We start from the raw sequence: 19,443 nt of genomic DNA, 5'->3' as shown, positions 1-19,443 counted from the left end.
CCTTATAAAGAGGAAACCTCAAACTATATTTGAATATTGAGATTTCCCAGTTGAAATGAAACAAAACCTTGCTAGCTCCCATGGAAAATCTCAAAGTTTGAAGGCATTTTTACTCAAACTCGGGTTTTTTTGTTGCTACTGCTCAAAAAAGTGCTTCAAAATTTTGTGTTATAATTACATTTCAGACAGTTCATTCAAATGATATGTTGATGAGCCATTTATTCATTATGTTTTGACAAAATGCAATTTTTGCAAAAGTTTTAATCAAAATACCTATACTTGCTTGTTTCTCCTTATACCACTTTTAGACTTAATCCTCATATCGATGTGATGGGTCACATWTAATAATTTGAGTGAATAACTAAGGTTTTCAGAAGGTTTTCATTTTAAAAAGGCTACGATGGGTAAAATGTATTTTACTTTGATCTAAAACTAAAAAAGTATCAAAATCATCTCATTTGCTAACATGATAAATTTAACCAAATAAACATATAGTTGTTTTTTTGTTGTTTTTTTTCAACTAACAAACCAGCTGATCTAATGTAACCTTTCTTACCCAGCTTGATGATTGACCAAATGTGACCAGAGAGCAGAAGCTTGCATTGACCGGGCGACCAGAGGAGAAGAAGAGCCGCAGCCGAAATGATGCCAAAGGACGCCACTTGCCTTCAGTTTGAGCATCTGATCGTAGAATTGATATAAAAGAAGCTGCGACGGTTGTGACTGCTCTCTCCTTTTCTTCCACAGAACTAACTTTAGTCCACGGAGCCGCCTGAGTTACAGGATGTTTCAGACCTGGGAGGGTTACAGTTATGAGCAGAATGTGACCCAGCGAGTTCCTCCAAAACCAGAACAGCGACTCATCAAAAACATTCCTCACCTGAGCTGTCAGAAACTCATACGCAGTTTAACAGCAGTTAATTTGAGCTGGATTTAAAACTACTCTTTAAATCTTTTTATTACCTTAGTTCAACTGAAACAGAAAACTTTATATATACAGTATATATGTAAATATTTGACCCATTGACTTTTAACCCACTGCAATAAATTATATAGGTTTCATTGAAACAATGTTCGTTGTTGTTGTTTTTTTCCTTTATTGTCCTTATTTTTCTCACCTACTACCAAAAGACAAATATGAATAGTTACATTTTTGCTTGAGTGTGTGTGTCTGTTACCAAACTGTGTCATTAACCACAGGATGAATTTTAATGAGACTTGCACAAAGTAATTAACTAAACTGATTGTTTGGAGCCAGCTTTATTGAAGATGGCTGCCACAGCTAAGTGACCTTCAAAAACCACAAAAATGAGCTTTAACACAGTCAAAGGGACAGATTTTGACCTAATACACAAAAAAGTCACCACCTGGATTTAACTATGATGTGGGATTGCTGCAGGTGGTCAGGTCTAGGTTCRGCAACATTTTGTGCCCAAAGAATGAGGTCAGCTGACTACCTGAATATACTGAATGACCAGGTTATTCCAACGATGGATTGTTTCTTCCCTGAAGGCACGGCCACATTCCAAAATGACAATGCCAGGATTGTGACCATCTGAATTGTGAAAGAGTGGTTCAGGGAGCATGAGACATCATTTTCACACATGGATTGGCTCTACAGAGTCCACTGAGAATCTTTGGGATGTGCTGGAGAAGGCTTGGCGCAGCTGTCAGACTCTACCATCATCAATGGCATCTTGGTGAAAAATGAATGCAACTCTGGATTGAAATAAATCTTGTGATTTTGCAGAAGCTTATCTAAACAATGTCACAACGAATGTGTGCCGTAATCAAAGCTAAAGGTGGCCCAACAAAATACTAGAGTGTGTGACCTTTTTTTTTGGCCARGCAGTGTATTTGATGTGGCAGTAGCTGAGAGTCACTTAAAACACATATTCTGACCTTGACTTCTCATGAGTCTTCATAACAACACTTTCAAAGTTTGACAAAAATGGATACARCATAATCATTTCTCAGCACAAGTTGACAAGTGGGCAATATCTCCATCTTTTCCTCTTGTTGTACCCACCCGCCGCTGGGGGCAGCCCGCATCCAGACAGGAGGTAGTCCCGTTCTTTCCGGGGTGAAGAGTCCTCACCCGATCTCTAAGGCTGAGCCCGRGCACCCTACGAAGGAAGCTCATGTTGGCTGCTTGTATCCAGGGTTTCGTTTTTTCAGTCATGATCCACGCCTCGTGACCACAGCTGAGGGTTAGAAGGTGAGGCAGACCAGTAAATGGAGAGCTTTACCTTTCAACTCAAATCTTTCTGCACCACTGAGGATGAGGCCCTGATCTGTCGAACCATCTCCAGCTCCATCCAGATAGTTAAACTATTCCAGTTGAAACAAATACCCCCCACACCCCCACCCCCACCCCACCTGGATGGAGCATTTCACCCTCTTCCAGTCGAGAACCATCAGATTGAGAGGAACTAACTCTTATCCCAGCCGCTTCACAATCAGCTTCAAACTGCCCCAGTGCACGCTGAAGGTCTTGTTCTGAAGACGCCAACAGAACCACATCATCTGCATAAAATAAAAACAAGACCCTATGGTTCCCAAACCAGACACCCTCCTCTCCATGACTGTGCCTTGAGATCCTGTCCATGAACACTATAAGCAGGACTGGAGACAAGGGACAGCCCTGCTGGAGTCTAACCTGCACTGAGAACAAGTTTGACTTTGTGCCAAGGTGGGTAAACTGTATTACTTTAAGGAATGTTGGGTCTTTTTTGTCATGATCGGTGTTTTTGTCTTCACTTTCTGGTGTCCTGATGCRTCTCAGTAATCCAGGTAAAAAATCAAAAAGAAAAAATTGTATAGGTCTTCTGGACGGGTTCTTCTCTAMTGAAACGTTTCGTCTCTCCTCCAAGAGACTTCTTCAGTCTGAGAGTTTCAGGCAAAATTCAGGCTTTTAAGCCCTGCCTCCGTGTGTATCAATCACATGGAGGCAGGGCTTAAAAGCCTGAATTTTGCCTGAAACTCTCAGACTGAAGAAGTCTCTTGGAGGAGAGACGAAACGTTTCATTAGAGAAGAACCCGTCCAGAAGACCTATACTATTTTTTTCTTTTTTTTTTTTCACTTTCTAGTGTTTTTCTGTTTCCCTGTGTTTCTCTGCCCTGCAGCCCCACCCTCGCTCACCTGTCTCCTCTTGTGTTTCCCCAGGTGTTTCCCATCGTTCCTTAATTTGTTTGCTTTATATTCTGAGTCTTGTCTTCTGTCTTGGTGGGATCATTGTTCAGCCTCCCCTGACTGTGACCTGCTTCCGTGTTTCCTGTTACCTTGACCTCAAGTGAGTTTTTTGTGCTGCACTGCCAGACGTTCRATTTAAATTAAATACCTTKTTTTTCCAGTTTTGAACCTGCCTGCGCCCTGGGTTTTTTGCCTGCTATAAAACCTGATATTTTTAGTGTTTTTGTGAAATTTATATATGCGGTGTCTTAGAAAAGTTCTGTGTTAAAGACAGGAGCAGAGCCAAAGGAGTGACTGGAGTGGGAAGTGCCGCTCCTGGCACCTGATTGGCCACCCTCAGATAACTGACAAGTGAGTGGGGATCTTGGATTTCACATTAGCACTCAGATTTTTGTTAGATTGTCCTCTGATACTTCTGTAGTAATTTTAGCTGCATATGTTTATAAATGGCAGAATTATAGCCATTTGTAAAATTAGCATTAGTGGCTAGTCTAATTTGAGATTAGCATCAACAATTGTGATCATTCATACATTCATCCCAACAAATTTAATCTCATTAAGTCTTAAAATTGCTGAATTATAGCTTTTTAAGGTTAGCAACCATTTGCAAAAAAGTCTCTCTGTGCCCCGATTAAAGAGTCCAAAAGTAGCTTTAAACTGTAAAAATTGTGGTTAAAAAAAAGAAATCAAAGTGGAACAAAACCAACTTTAGTTTAATATAAACAGAATTACTGACAATACTGTTGTCACAATATCTGACGCAGAACATAAATAGAACAAACATTTGTTTCAGCTAAATATTCTATACAAGTTCCCACAGAGTCCATATTTAATACATGACACAGATGCCTTCATTTTAGTTTATTACCACATAAATCAAACTCATTTTTACCCCTGGATTAAAATCTTTGCTCAAAGACAAACTGTGAACTTTAACTTGTCATCTATCACTAAGCAAAGTCAAATGTATAACTTGGATTGTTTGAATAAAAATAAATAAAATAAAAAAAATCAAGACTATTAAATTAGAAAAACAGTAGAATGCACCTTTCTCCCCACAGGTAGGACTCATCTGATTTATACTATTGTGTTGAATAGGTTTATACTATTGTGTTGAATAGGTTTATACTATTGTGTTGAATAGGTTCAACAATGAACAGCCAATTTAAGCAGTTTTATGGACTAAACTTTTTAAATGAGATTTTTTTAAACTGTATTGAGTTAACAATCAAAACAGTGTTCAGTTCTTTAAACTGAGCATCAATTAAAATGAAAACTATTTAAGAACCCATATAACCCATGACAGCCCRTCAGTAGGCTCAGTCCTGTCCTCTGGTGGTGCTGTGGTGAGGATTTTGCGGCAGAGTAGATGATCTGAGGGAGGACGTGTTCTCTGAGGCCACTGAATCAGAGTTAATAAGATTGCCCTTTTCGGAGCGGCCACACACGGTTGCTGAGAGGCTCCAGTCTGAAAGTAGATGAAGAAACACAATAAAAACACCCCMAAGGACCATAATTCTGCTGCACAGAGACGTGCACCGTGGCTCCAGGTACCTGAGTTATCCGTKAGTCTAAAGTGTCCACAGCACAGATAAGTTCTCCACTGTTTCCTCACRTTCTCCTTCATCAAACAGTGGAACAGAAACACAAAAAATCCTGCAACAAAACGCACMGCATGTGAGTTCGACACCTAACGCTGATGCAAACAGCAGTGAACTTGGCTGCATTTAATGTGTGTCCAACAGCTGTACTAACCTTGTAAGGAATTGCAGATTGAAAACATGTACATCATGGCCACCCGGCCTGGCCCGAATGAAAACAAGCCCATGGACCAGGTCAGGCCCAGCAGAATGGTGAGGCCCACAACCGCTCTCAGGTCCTGCAAAGAGCTGCGTCCTTTTGCCGACAGGTTATTGGCCCTCATTCGTTTGATCTGGATCAGAACCACGATGAACACGGCCAAGTTGCCCAACAAGATGAGGACGACGACGGCCACCACCGTTACAAAGAAGACGACGTCATCCTGCAGCCAGCAGCTGGAGGAACAGAGAGTTGGGTTTGTTAGTGGCAGWTTTTGATTCATTTTGCAGCTAAATGATTTTTGGACTCACAATGGTTCTGTGGACTGAAGCGCCACCGCATTGTCTTTGGGTATCAAACTTCCATAAACATCTTTATCAATGGACAGAACCAGGATGATTATTAGCAAAGGGATACCTGTGAGGGCACAAAACATCCAAACCCATGCTTATATTTTTGTTAACATTTCTACTTTATCTTCATTATCACCAAATAAATCAAATTACTCTTATAGAAGCKTTTTGAAATTTCTGGAAGTTTCTTCAGATCATTTGAACAGAAGACAAAAATCATCTAAAATAAACAAAGTTATTTGTTTAGGTTTATTTTGTCGAGCTTCAAAATGCGCCCTCTAGTGGTGACATGAGCAATGAAAGGAAAATTATTTGTTTTGTTTTATRTTCCTGCATGTTTTTGGTCCAAAACAAGACTATTTCCCAGATCCTGAATGACTAAAACTGAGTAAATATGATGCCCGAAGGAATCAAACAGGGAATAGGACCAAAAGTAAGTGATTTGTTTTAAATAAGAATTCCTAATTAATTTCACCTCTTACCTTGGTGCTTCTTTACAAGTAACATTGTATACCCTAAAATATGAATCATTTGGCGCCCCATAACAATGAGTTGTTTATAACTCATGGTTATGGGGTGCCAAATGTAAAATAAAATGTTTAAAAAATGCCACTAACATATTTTCATTGTTTAGCTCGCTTGTAAAATCCTAGTTAAAGCATTTCYTCTAATATTTTCTCGTTGTTTAGCTCAGTGCTCTTATATTTTACTAATTTTTACTACATGATAAATTTAAATGTTAAATTTTATGTCTAAATGTTAATCCTAAATCTTTGTTGTYAACTGTTAAAGTTTACATTTAGGTTTTCAGAATGGAACGCAGTCTTTGCTGTTGGTGTTTGGCTTTGTGACATCATCATCGCGATTATGACAAAAGCAAACTGTAATACTGCTAATGCTGCTAACGCTGCTAAATCTGCTAATGCTGCTAATGCTGCCACAAGACATCAACTTGCAGTTGTGGTCTGAGTACGAGCTGCGCTTCAAACTTCTGGACCACAGGTACCACCCATCATATTGTTCTCAATAAACACATTTTAAATTTAGATATTAAATACCATTTTCAGCAGTGTTAGCAAAGTGTTTTCCCTTTTTGCAACCCAAACTTCTTCCTTACCCCATCCAGCAACGCAGAACTTGAGGATGTAAGCGGACACGTAGGTGTTGAACACCTTAACCAGAGCAAGGTACATGTGCACAGCCTCCAGACCCATCCAGATGAAGGAGGCCAGCATGAAGTAGTGAAGGGACGCAGCGGTTGTGATGCACAGACCGTAGCTGTTGAAGGATGAGAGCCAGGAGTCAAGGAGGAAGAGCATGCTCAGCCCCAGGAGTGCAGTGGACAGGTTGATGAGTATCTTAGCTGGATAGTCCTGACGCAGCTTCCTGAAAGAGAGGCCGATTGGTGAGGGTCTAGGAGGTCTTTAGAAGTCTTGGTTTATCAACAAGAATCAAACTATGTATTACTGCTTTAATAATGAAGCTAAAACAACACTAAGACATAAAGCAAATAGTGAAAAGGTTTTTTTTCTTTGGATACTGAGGCTTCTTAAGACAAATCCATTTTGGTATCATAGTTGGACATTTAGGGATTGTGTTCTTACTGTCTAACAAAGAGATGTTGAACTCATTTACACAAGGGGGCAAAAATTAAAAACTTGGTCCAAGCTATGGGCCAATTTCTTTATTAAAGAAATTAAGTAACAAATTATTCTTAATACCAATGACTTTTACAAAGTTGTGTCTTATGTAGCATTTAGAACATACATAACCTAACAGATAAAGAAAAGAAATTACATTTTTAGACTCATCTTCAGTAGTGATTTCTTCGGTCTCACTCTTTACCAACAACTATTTCATTTATCATATCTAGAGATACTTTTTTATCACAATCCAGCAAATCAGGTTAAAAAATCTCACTAAAAATCCAATTATTTCACTTTAAATAAGTAAATAACAAAGAAAAAGGTAATTAAAGCCAATTCTCTGTTGCTCTTTTCACACCAAAATCAAAGATTACAGAAAATTCAAACTTCATTTTCTTGTCTTGAAAGTTGACCAGCTGTCATGAGAACAGTGCACTAAACTATAATAATAACTATGAAAACACTAAATATAAAAAAACTACTTCCAAATAAATGTCARCCAGAGCTAAATGGAGCCAGAGAAACTTGAGTTTAACATCTGGTCTAACATGTAATTATGTAATAAAACAGTTTTAATTAGAAGAAGCRGTCACAAAATGAAAAGCAGTTATTCCTAATTGATGACTAATTACATAATTGTTGAAAAAGCAGTTTCTGTCTCTACTCTTTGTTGTAGCTGTCAATTTCAGCATGACGGCTATTTGGAAAGTATACATAAACTTGTTGTGTTACAAAACAACWAGACAGCTTCGTGGTGACTTACTCAAAGACAAGATAAGTGAGCAAAGTGATGCCCAGAAAGATGGAGGATATTCCACAACCAACATAAGAAATCACTGTTAGAATCTCGTTGTCAGTTTTACTGATAGAAGTTCGTGACACATCCTGAAATACACAAAAGACAAAAACAGTATTTTAAGATTCTGTTAATGCAATACAATCAGTGTAAAACTTAGTGTATTTTTAGGGTATAAGTACATAAAATGAATATGTTAGTGTCTGTGACATGCATATCATACAAAAAGTTAAAGAAAAATCTGTTTAAGAAACTTGGCATAACACACATGRTTTTACCCATTTGATCACAAAACTGGCATATTTACTTTTGAACTTGACTCAGCAAAAGTGAAACAGGAAGTGACATCAAAGGGGAACTCTTTAACAAAGACAGCTCCCTGGTCTTTGTTGAAATAATGTAATTTGAAGTCCGACTCTTCTTCATCTCTCTAATAGTGACTCAAAATAACCTAAAGAAACGTCAGATTCTTCTCTACAGTCTGTGTTGTTAGCTGTTGTAGCAATGCTCTGTTTACATGCAGACATTCCCCTTTGACATCACTTCCTGTTACTTCACATGCAAATATCTCAACAGCTGTTCATCTCAGGGGCATGAAATTTGTTTTGCAGTATGTTATCAGTGTTATMTTTYCAAAAATGCATTCATATTTATTGCAAAAAAATTGACGTCACTGGTACTTTAAAGCAGAACACAGCTCAACAGATTGCCTGCAGTATGTTTGTCCACGTGAGAGTTTGATCCTTGCTTTCCTTTAGAAGACTAGAAGACCCCCCCCCCCCCCCCCCCCGCCGCCTCCAAAACTCACAAGGAGAACGGCGAAATGCGTGAGGTGATCACAGAGACAGCTGGTCTGATGAGAGGAGATACTCCGAGTCTCACAGCCGCTGCTGTTCCAACCACCGAGGCCACCTGACACACACACACACACACATTTGATTAAACCTCCTTATCAACAGACGCCCAGCTTCCTGTTTCTATGAACCTTTATGAATCAAACTGTTTCCTTAATGATGCTCCGTTACAGTAACTCATCTAGCTGTTCACACAGACGGTTATTAGCAAAGATCAACTCACCGTACTTCTGGAAATCCCAAAACATGCACTGCACCTTGTCTTCTGGCTACAAACAATGAAGAGATATTAACGGAACAGGAATTTCATAAAGAGGTTTGGTTACAGCTGACAAAATGAAAGCAATAATTCTCACCTTTTTGGGATTTACATGGCTGAGGTTCACCACCACTCGTTTCTCCAGGTTGACGACGTGGGTGTTGTTGATGCTGGCAGATACTATATAGGAGTTTAATGTCCAGTTGCTTTGTGTTGCATTCGCTAAATAAGTGTCCTGTTAAAAAAAGAGCACAATAATGCACTGCAAAGGGCAAATCTGTAACCTGTCGTGCAAAAACATCCAAATAAAGTCATATTTTTAAAGCTGTTATATATAAAAAGCTCCTTTTATGGAAGATTAGTGAGGTGATTTAGTTCACATTTCTTGTTTGTCCATACTGTAAAAAGTCATGTGTAAAACATGTTGCCTGGAAACATCAGGACGTCAGAAGCAGCCAAACATATAAACCCAGCAAAACAACAAGTCTCGTCAGGTGTTTACTCTGTTTCCAGCATACTTCCCTACATTTTGAAAGATTCCTTTAATTATTAGACAAGTGGTATGCTGATCCACAACAATAAACTCAAACATATTRAACAGAATAAAAGGAAATACCTGAAAAAGGTCTGGGGTTCCATAAAACTGAAACTGGACTCGTGTGGTGTTTTTGTCTCCGGTGGGTAAAAAGTTGTTGAGCTCAGAGGGCAGAGAGATCGTGGCGTTTACCTCAGGGAATGGTTTTTTCACAAAACTGTGGTTAACAAAAACCTGAGAAATAAAAAAAAGAAAAACCTTTAATTTGATTTGATAGTTTCTCATCATTTCTTAAAAAAAATCACTTATTGGACTTCAAAGGGGACATATGCAAAATACACTTTTTTAAGTTTTGTTGTGTACTTRAAGTCTGTACAAGTGCAGAAAGTTGAATTTAGTTTCTCCCGGTGCTGCGTCTTTATATTCTGTTTGAGTCATATTTTTCAACCCATRTTTCACYTTTCTCTATATTGCATCTTTTGAACAAYAACRTCACAGTATTTACTGTGGAGCTGCTAAACAACGTCRTGGACTTCCAGCTAATATCTTCAGGGCAGCAGGTCACTGCATCARCTCTTCTCGTTAACACCAGTAATAATTACAGCAGTGAGGTGATGTGGAGAAGTTGTAAACTTTGATCRTCTTTCTCACCTGTAAATTTGCTAAGACCTTTGAATGATCTTAGCATGGAGAAGTCTGGTTAATTTATCCAAACTGATGTGGTTCTGTATCTATCTAGAGCAARTAAGATATTTATCATTCACAACTTTTCTAAATAAACCCGCTTCAAAAGACTGGACCTATTGCTTTAMGCTTATTTATTACTTTGCTGTTTGGAATTTTTCTTGGCTCTTTTGTATTCTGAGTTTTTCAGTAAATTACAGTAAATTTATTTTATTTTATTTTATTTTTTTTTGCATTTCATTTACTTTATCTAATTCTTAACATTTGCAGTGTCCCATTACAAGTATAGTAGTTATAATRCTGAATATAGTTTGTTAGATAGCGGAATATACAGGTTGTATTTGAATGTGCCATTAGGACATTACTCTGGTTGTGTTGTCATGAAAAGTTGTGAAGAAATGCAACCATTTTTAATTATTCAGAAGCGCTTTCTTCAAGCTTTGTCAAACATTTTAAATAACCCTTCAGCACATCTTACCTCGGGGTTCATTGAATTTGTCAGAGACACTCCAAAGGTTAGGCCACTGAATTCTTCTGGATCAACATCAATCATGGAAAGGGCGAGGGCTGGAGCTTTTAGATTCGCAATTTCCCCCTGGAACTCCATGCTGTTCCCCATCCGGTCTGTCAGATCAAGAACACTTTGCAAAACAAGAAGTGGAACAAAAGGTTAACAAATACATGAATTCCTTCTTCTTCTTCTGTCTATTTTTACAATGCAATGCCTTTTTGTCTTACTTGTTAGCCACAGGTGTGACGTCCGTTTCAGAAAGCAGGATGTTGGCAACAATATTCACAATGTCCCCTCCGATGACGGGCTCAATGGGGCTTATTTCAACCACCTCGCTGAGCTTGTCCATCACTGAGCCCAGCTCAGAGGACGAGAGCTGGGAGCCGTTCCCCAACTGGACATCTACCAGGTCCTGAATCATGTCCACAACTTCAGCTGCATTATCTGGACGTCATTGACACACATATTAATTAATTATTGTCAAAGCTTTGAAACGATCCAAAAAGCTGGAATGAGTGAGTGATATGGACCCTCTTACCGGGGGTGACGGTGATGTTGGTGATATCTGATATTGTCAGAACCTGGTTGCAGTTTGACATATCAGGATCCGCCCAGTAGCTCGTGTCCGTTTCTATGTCTAATTTACTGAAATCAAAAGATCAATGAGAGGAAAAAGATGAAAAATGACAGTGTTTTGATCCTCGTCTTGTGACAGCCTGTTTCTGAACCCAAACGATCTAATAACAGTGAAAGATCAAATTTAACTTCATAAGCATCAACTCTGTGTTTCAAAGCAGCCATAAAACAAATCATTACAGTCGTTTGTCTTAATAACGCAGTTATTGCTTGACAGATGAAATGCTTTATTGCACAGATAATYAGTGTGTGGGAAATCAGTTTATTTCTCTTTGAGCTGCAGGAGGGCAGGGATCCAACCAGCCGTGTTACCGTTCAAAACCAGGATTTCACTTGTCGTTTTGAGACGGCTCCACAATTTCTGCCAAATATGATTAAGATAAAAGAGAAATCCACAAAGAAACAACTTTTCAGAGTCTCTCTTAGTTAATAATAAATATAATTATTTTTTTTTGTGAAGTATACACTATATGTGGTTGAACCGCTGCACTTTTTGACGAAAAGTGAACTCAGAACAAAAACTAAATTGTGTCAAATAAAAAAAAGCTCTTTATGTCTCACCAAAGTCTGTAGGCTCTGTTTGTTATGGGCTTTATGCAGACCATTTCTTGCCCATCATGTGGAAATGTTTCTGGCCAAATGTATCGTCCATAGATCGTTGACATGTCGTCTTCTAAACAGTTCTCTGGTTCTAAAACATATAAATGTATCATTTGTTAACAGTTTTTTTTTTTTTTTGCTCTCATTATTTGCGTTAGAAACGCAGCTCACCAATGTGTTTGATGGTCACTTTCAGAGGTTGAATGGTGAAGAAGTCGTTTTCATATGTTTTCGTCAAGGCAGCACGAATGAGCAATTCGATTTCTGCCACATCTTTGTTGCTATATTCTCGAACATGAAAGGTGCAATAATATCTGTTGATGAGGTAAACATAAAGTCAACTTATACAGCAACAAAAAACAAAAACAATGTTAAACTAATTGAATCTTATTGAATCTTACTGTTTCTGGTGGCTGTAGAACGTCTGGAAAACAAATTAATGTCAAATATTAATGTCAAACTGAAATCTAATTTCATTTTCTTAATTTAAAAATAAGCCCACTCACCGACTCACTGTTGTTGTTTTCTGTGTTTCTACAATATAAAAGAATTAAACAAGACCGAGACGTTATTTGACAGAGAATGGGGGGAAATAAAATAAATAAATGAAAAATAACAGAGGGCACAACCTGCTGATGTCCTCTGTTATGATGAGATTCAGTACATTCATTGTCTTGTTCACTTGGAGCTTTTCTTTCAACTTTTAAAAAGAGAAATATATGTATTTATTTATTTGTTGTTTTTAAACAAAACATGTAAAGTGTGGTTGTGTTTCTCACCCAGCTCTCAATGACAGCATGTGGTTTGGTCGGGCTCCCTGTCAAACTTAAAGTCACATTAACTCGGAAGAATTTATAGGAATTAACTGCAAAAGAGAGGAAACCCAACAGCACTGTGTTATATAAAAAAAAAAAATAAAAAAAAAAACAAGAATGAAAATAACCCAAAAGCCTTTTCTTTTACAATAGTTCATTTTTGTGTTGGTAAATCTTTTATGTGCACTGTGCAACAGAACAGAACAAAAACGTTACTTCATGATAAAAGCTTGAATGCTGGCAGGAAGCTGGCAATGTTTTCTTACAGACGGGCCCAGATCTGAGCTACATCGAATCCAGACAAAATGACACCCCTGCACAGGCCCATTCTCTTTCCTTTTCATTTGCTTAGAGTTTGATCAATCCCAAAGAGCTTAAAAGGTTATCAAGAAATTGGTTCTGATTTTTAAAACTACTAAGCATCAAATTTATTTAAATCTGTTTGAAAATCAGGCAGCTTTGAGGGAGGCCAAAGAAATGTTTGTGTGGCCCACAAGCCACCTGTTGATTCTTTTTACAGAATCTATTTCTTACTTTGATAACACAGTAAAATTGAAAAAGTGACATAAAAACAATAATAGAGACGTTTTGTGAACTGACCAACAGCAAAAGTGAGATCTGGTTTTCCAGTCGTCGACATGGGTTGAGTTAAAACACTCAGAGTTGGACTTGTTTCTGTAAAACAACGAGTATATTTTTTAGCATACATATATATATTTGTTCTTGTCCTGTTGCATCTCAGTAATCCAGGTAAAAAATCAAAAAAAATTGTGTAGGTCTTCTGGACGGGTTCTTCTTTAATGAAACATTTCGTCTCTTCTCCAAGAGACTTCTTCAGTCTGAGAGTTTCAGGCAAAATTCAGGCTTTTAAGCMCTGCCTCCATGTGACTGATACTCACATCACATGGCTATCRTTGACACCTAATTAACACCTATTGTTAACAGGGGGTGGAGTGATACTGGCAATAGCAGCGCTGTAGGAGGGGGAGAGCTGAAAACGGCGGCCTCCACCACTGTTTAATGATGGACGGTCTTTCTTCACAAAAATGGCTTCTTTTACTCCTCTCTCAAACCAACGTTCCTCTCTATCAAGAATGAGAACATCCTCATCTCTGAAAGAGTGACCGCTGGCCTGTAAATGAGTGAAAACTGCAGAGTTCTGGCCATTAGATGTAGCTCGTCTGTATTGGGACATTCTTTTGAACAGTGGTTGCTTTGTTTCCCCGATGTATACAGTAACTAGTCGCCGTCCTCCTGGCACTTAACAGCATATACAACATTGCTCTGTTTGTGCCATTTTTGTGAAGAAAGACCGTCCATCATTAAACAGAGGTGGAGGCCTCCGTTTTCAGTTGTCCCCCTCCTACAGCGCTGCTTTTGCCAGTATCACTCCACCCCCTGTTAACAATAGGTGTTAATTAGGTGTCAATGATAGCCATGTGATGTATCAGTCACATGGAGGCAGGGCTTAAAAGCCTGAATTTTGCCTGAAACTCTCTGACTGAAGAAGTCTCTTGGAGAAGAGACGAAACGTTTCATTAGAGAAGAACCCGTCCAGAAGACCTATACAATTTTTTTCTTTTTGATATTTGTTCTTGTTTTTTCCTTGTAAATTTTTCAGGCTTAGGTTAAAACAAACCCAATTCATTTCATTGTTAGTTAGACATAGCAAATCAATATTTATTATTCTCAGTGGCATGCTCACCTGGTGGAAATGAAGCCATGCTGATGGCTGTTGGAGGTTCTGTTGTTCCTGAGAGCGTCACTATCAAAGAGAAGCCATCATACATGCAGCATAAGTTTAATTTATAGAACTAAACCACAGATTTAATTTGTTTCCCTGTTATTCACGTTGGCATGTTTAGTCAATTGTCACATACATTTTCCTGAACTGAACAAAACACAAGCATTTTTGTCTTCAAAAGTACAGCATGTTGTTTTTTAATCTGTGGTGTTGATTCTAATTTCTGTTTGGGGCATGAATGTTTCTCTGCAGCACAAACTCACCCACAGGAAGTACGTAGATGCTGTTAATGACAGCTGTGATGGTGAGGAAGTTGAGAGAGAAACTCAAACTGAGTAATGCAGTCACTTCTGTCTGAACTATTTTTACATCGGTGGCAGGATCCACTTTTACAAAGACCTCGAAGCTGAAGCTACAAAAAAGGAAGAGAAATTAAAGAAAATTGGTAAAAGTAAACATTTGAATTGATTAGGGTGACAATTATCTTCTGTTTGAGCAGCTGTCCAGTATATTGTAACTTACTTTAGGGTGTGTCTTACCATTTATCACATGTTAAAGTTGATTCTCCTAAATCCTGAAAACACAGATGTGCAGTATTTAAATCTCCTGTGWATGTTTGCCTTTCACATCACATGCCTCATTTTACCGAACCCCTCACTTATACAAAAACATGGGTCAAAATTTAGTCATTTTAAAGTAGCAGTACAATATTTCACCATTATCTATCTGGCAACCCTGAATCCCGCTTCTGCTAATGCTACAGCTAACACTACTTTTACTAATGCTAGTAATACTGCTAATGCTACTAATGCAAATTTTAATAATGCAAATTTTAATAATGGTAAGTCTACTTGGGCTAATTCTACTACTGCTAATGCTAAACCATCTGCTGCTAATGCTAATTATACTGATGCTAAGGGGCCTATTGCTAATGCTAACTAATACAGTATTTGCTGTCTTTTTTTCTTATTTATATTTTTTATGTTACAACTTCTACTTCTAGTAAGATTTCTGCTATTTTAAGCTACAGTTTTGCTACTTTAAGCTTTTAGTCAGGTTCTTGCTGCTTCTAGCTTTACCTTTCAGCTAACATTTTGCTTCTTTTAGCTTCAAATAAGTCTTTTTTTTAATTAGCATTTTGCTACGTTGAACTTGTAGTTTGTTGTAGCCTGTATAATTTTCAGCTTTGCCTTTGATACTTTGAGTCTTTGGAACTTTGAGCTATCCTTTTTCTAATTTTAGCTTTGAGTTAGTCTTTTGTTACTTTAGCTAAAATTTTGCTACATTTTATTAAGAGCTAATATTTTGATATCCTTCATTAGCCTTACCTCTCACTGCCTTTTTATTACTTTAGTTAGCATTTTGTTACTTTTAGCTTTTAGCTAGTGTTCTGCATCTTTACTCATTTTAGCTTCTTTAGCAGCTTTAAGCAAAAATATTCAGAACTCAGCATTCAAACAGCATTTATGCAAAACGTTTTCAACCACTTTGGAAAATTTATCACTTTTTTTTTGCAATTTTGTTTCTCATTGAGTTTGAATGTTTAGGGTTTTTTATTATTATTATTCTAAGGTTATATAAATGCACCTCGTTCTACATTTGCCACTTTCTACCATTGCTTTTCGCCCAGTACAAAACTCATATGTGTACCTGAGGTTGTTGTGCTTGAAAAGCAGCTGCATTATTACCCAAGAGGCACGTCGGCCTGTAAGGGAACACAGATAACAACTGAAAATCAACAATGTTATCCAGTCACTCCTGTGATTGTAAAACTATAATATTTGCTATAGGTTCCTCAGACGCGTGTCCTGTTTTAAAAAAAGGAAGTGATACCGAGTAAATTTACTCAGGTGCACTAATTCATGCTCTTGTACTTTGCCTTAAATTCATTACTTAATATTATGGTTTGTTTTAACAAATCAAAAAATAAAAATAACTTCACCTTGGAGATGACACAACAATGTTTTGGACAGAAATGTTTTTAGGCAAAACGCTCTCCAGCTGAAAACAAAAATAAATATGACAAATTATTACTTTGAACACTAAATAGAACTTTATGTTTATTTTAATTGTTTTGTACCCATGTTCTTGTGATTTCCTCCAGTGGCACTGAGCAGTTTTCAGGGTCTGTGGAGTCATTCATAAAAGCCCACAGTTTGATTTTGTACTGGGACCATCCTGAAAAATAAGAAATAAATACAATAAGGGGCAAGAAATGTCTAAATATGCCAGATCTATGTCCTGATGCATCTCAGTAATCCAGGTAAAAAATCAAAAAGAAAAAAATTGTRTAGGTCTTCTGGACGGGTTCTTCTCTAATGAAACGTTTCGTCTCTCCTCCAAGAGACTTCTTCAGTCTGAGAGTTTCAGGCAAAATTCAGGCTTTTAAGCCCTGCCTCCATGTGACTGATACTCACATCACATGGCTATTGTTGACACCTAATTAACACTTATTGTTAACAGGGGGTGGAGTGATACTGGCAATAGCCGTGCTGTAGGAGGGGGACAACTGAAAACAGAGGCCTCCACCTCTGTTTAATGATGGACGGTCTTTCTTCACAACAATGGCTTCTTTTACTCCTCTCTCAAACCAATGGAGTCACATGGTCAGTCACATGGAGGCAGTGCTTAAAAGCCTGAATTTTGCCTGAAACTCTCAGACTGAAGAAGTCTCTTGGAGAAGAGACGAAACRTTTCATTARAGAAGAACCCGTCCAGAAGACCTATACAATTTTTTTCTTTTTGATGCCAGATCTATAACAAAATATTGTTTTTTTAATGTTCATTTATGAGGACACTCCTGTTGACTTTTTATGAGCAACAGAAATAGTTTGCAGTGTTTGTACCACAGTGTAGGCTGCTGTCGGGTTCAGGAGGACAGTCATATTTCCATTGCTGCAGGTCCCAGCTCAGCACGTCCCCCTCTGCACAGTTCTGTCTGATCAGCTCCTCTGCTCTCCACTTTCTCCCCCACATCCTGAACAGACCGATCTCACCCAGCAGTTTATTCCCACTCTCCGGCCGTAATTCTCCGTTAACGCTAACAAAGTGAGACACCCCCAGAGTCAGAGTGCCATTCGGGGCCAGCCGATTTTGCAGACCCTCCCCTGGAGCCAGATGCGTTTCCAGCACAAGCCCATCGACGTATGTTCTCAGCTCCTGGTCTCGATCAGACCAGGTGAGGCAGACGGTGTACCACTCGTTCAGTTTTAACTCCATGGGCACCTGGTACGCTTTCCCAAACAGCCATGTCGTCAGCTCCGTGGGTGTGCCTCTGAGTCCCAGCTCGATGTGATGCTTCCCAGGTGCTTTGTAGACAAAACCTGTCCATTCTGTTCCATGGGTGAGTTTTAAAAGTGTGCAAACGCTCAGCTCGCTCAAGGCTGGAACCAACACCTTTGGGTGCAGCTGCCACAAACAAGGGGGGCCTTTAAACAGCAACTTGTCCCCCCACAAGCTGGTGCCCACAGAGGCTGCTGTGATACACATACAAGTTACAGATTAATAAATCCATTAGCACATTCTGTTCAGTTAGGCTCGTGTCATTAATTGCTCAAGGTCAAGTAGAAAAAACACTGGAAAAAGCAGGACAAAGTGGTGCGAAGACACACTTTCACATTACTTTATAGCTACCAGTGAAGACAAGGGCAAATGCTTAAAATCAGTTTGATCTTACCTGAAACCAGAGGACACAGTGACTCAAATATGAGAAAATAGACGCCAAAAAAAAGCTGCCCTCTCATAGAGTTCATGACAGCAAATCTTTTCAAAAAATCTCCAGATTTCAGCTTTCATCAAGGGGCCATCTGTTGGACAAAAATCAGTGAGAGTTTAGTCGTTTATGTTCTCCTTAAAAGAAACATAAAGATTAATTATTATTGAGCATATAAAACTCTGACTTACCGTGGTGTTTTCTTAAGGAAGCTCAGATCAAATGGTGTTTTTGCCAATAGTTTGCTGCTGGAGAGGCTGTTTGAACCGTAAGACAGCTGGCCACTRAAGGTTTATTACTCTGTAAGAACATCACCACACCCTCTCTCCAGCCTTCAGTGTATGAAGTTACTCATTATTCACCTGCAACAAAAATAGCTAACAATCGTGATAACGTAAAACCAGACACTTCACGAAACACACACACACACAAAAATGTCAGCGTTAAAGACACATCATGTTTCTGAACTTATTCTGAAGTTTACAGAACTTGTAAATATTTAGTTTGACACACATACAGGAGTAAATAGTTATTATTTAACAGCCTCATGTCTAATTAGGTTATAAAACAGGCTTATCTATAGTTCATTTCTTCTTTGCATGTTTTATAGGAAACGTACTAATGAAAGTTTAAAGCAGCAGACTTCAGTTGTTATTTACAAATAAAATATTTTTTAATTAATCTCATAAATGTTGATTACAGCTGTATTGTGTACAAGAAAATAATAGTTATTACTTTGTTAAGAAACGTGTGTGAGTCAAGACCGATATAATTCCTATAGGAACTAAAGTCTGGTCCCATGGTGGAACATCCTTTTAAGGTTAGGGGTCAGGTTTAGAGCTAAGGAGTGAATCGAGATTAGATTRGGATTAGTTATATGGTTGTTAGGGTTAGGGTCAAGGTGAGGCGACAGAAATGAATGGAGGTCAAGACAATATCCTAACAAGGTTAGAAATACAAATGTGTGTGTGTTTTTGTTACCTTGTAAGCTCCATTTTTCCAAAACAAACTTTGTGAGGACCTGCTGCTCCTTGTGGTGCCTGGGCTTTAGGCCCCATAAGGAGCGGTGCTGTTGGTGGATTAGGGGTTAGGTTTAGGACTAAGGTGTAAATTGAGATTAGATTAGATATACACGTTAGTTGTAATCACTGAGTTTAGGGTTGGGGTCAAAGTAAGGCTACAGACATGAATAGTAGTCAAGACAATGTCCTTAAAGGACAGGAATACAACCATGTGTGTGTGTGTGTGTGTGTGTGTGTGTGTGTGTGTGTGTGTGTGTGTGTGTGTGTGTGTGTGTGTGTGTGT

General features: G+C 38.4%; 2 protein-coding genes across 2 annotated transcripts in view; both read right to left on the bottom strand.

The window, feature by feature from the left end:
• Positions 1-966, bottom strand: part of vgll1 (vestigial like family member 1) — a 6,169-nt gene extending 5,203 nt beyond the window's left edge. Inside the window, exon 1 of the mRNA XM_014004708.1 lies at positions 557-966. The gene's annotated coding sequence lies outside the window, so the exon portion shown is untranslated. The remainder of the gene's footprint in view (positions 1-556) is intronic.
• Positions 967-4,496: 3,530 nt separating this feature from the next.
• adgrg4a (adhesion G protein-coupled receptor G4a) lies at positions 4,497-18,545 on the bottom strand. The gene is made up of 29 exons (XM_014004696.1): positions 18,330-18,545; positions 18,103-18,232; positions 17,273-17,902; positions 16,507-16,604; positions 16,369-16,427; positions 16,077-16,131; positions 14,966-15,000; positions 14,690-14,838; positions 14,388-14,447; positions 13,283-13,357; positions 12,647-12,732; positions 12,497-12,567; positions 12,374-12,401; positions 12,269-12,291; positions 12,039-12,181; positions 11,829-11,958; positions 11,170-11,276; positions 10,859-11,075; positions 10,599-10,761; positions 9,518-9,670; positions 8,999-9,136; positions 8,866-8,911; positions 8,597-8,700; positions 7,756-7,877; positions 6,464-6,732; positions 5,305-5,410; positions 4,949-5,229; positions 4,748-4,849; positions 4,497-4,661 (listed from the first exon to the last, which is right to left on the bottom strand). Exons 2-29 carry the CDS (start codon positions 18,176-18,178, stop codon positions 4,513-4,515), a joined length of 3,675 nt encoding a protein of 1,224 aa, XP_013860150.1. The 5' UTR covers positions 18,179-18,232; positions 18,330-18,545; the 3' UTR covers positions 4,497-4,512.
• Between the last annotated feature and the right edge of the window lie 898 nt (positions 18,546-19,443).

Source organism: Austrofundulus limnaeus, unplaced genomic scaffold (genome assembly GCF_001266775.1).
Source record: "Austrofundulus limnaeus strain Quisiro unplaced genomic scaffold, Austrofundulus_limnaeus-1.0 Scaffold1, whole genome shotgun sequence".
NCBI lineage: Eukaryota > Metazoa > Chordata > Actinopteri > Cyprinodontiformes > Rivulidae > Austrofundulus > Austrofundulus limnaeus.
The sequence above is the reverse complement of the archived record's forward strand: the minus strand, read 5'-3'. Positions and strand labels throughout refer to the sequence as shown.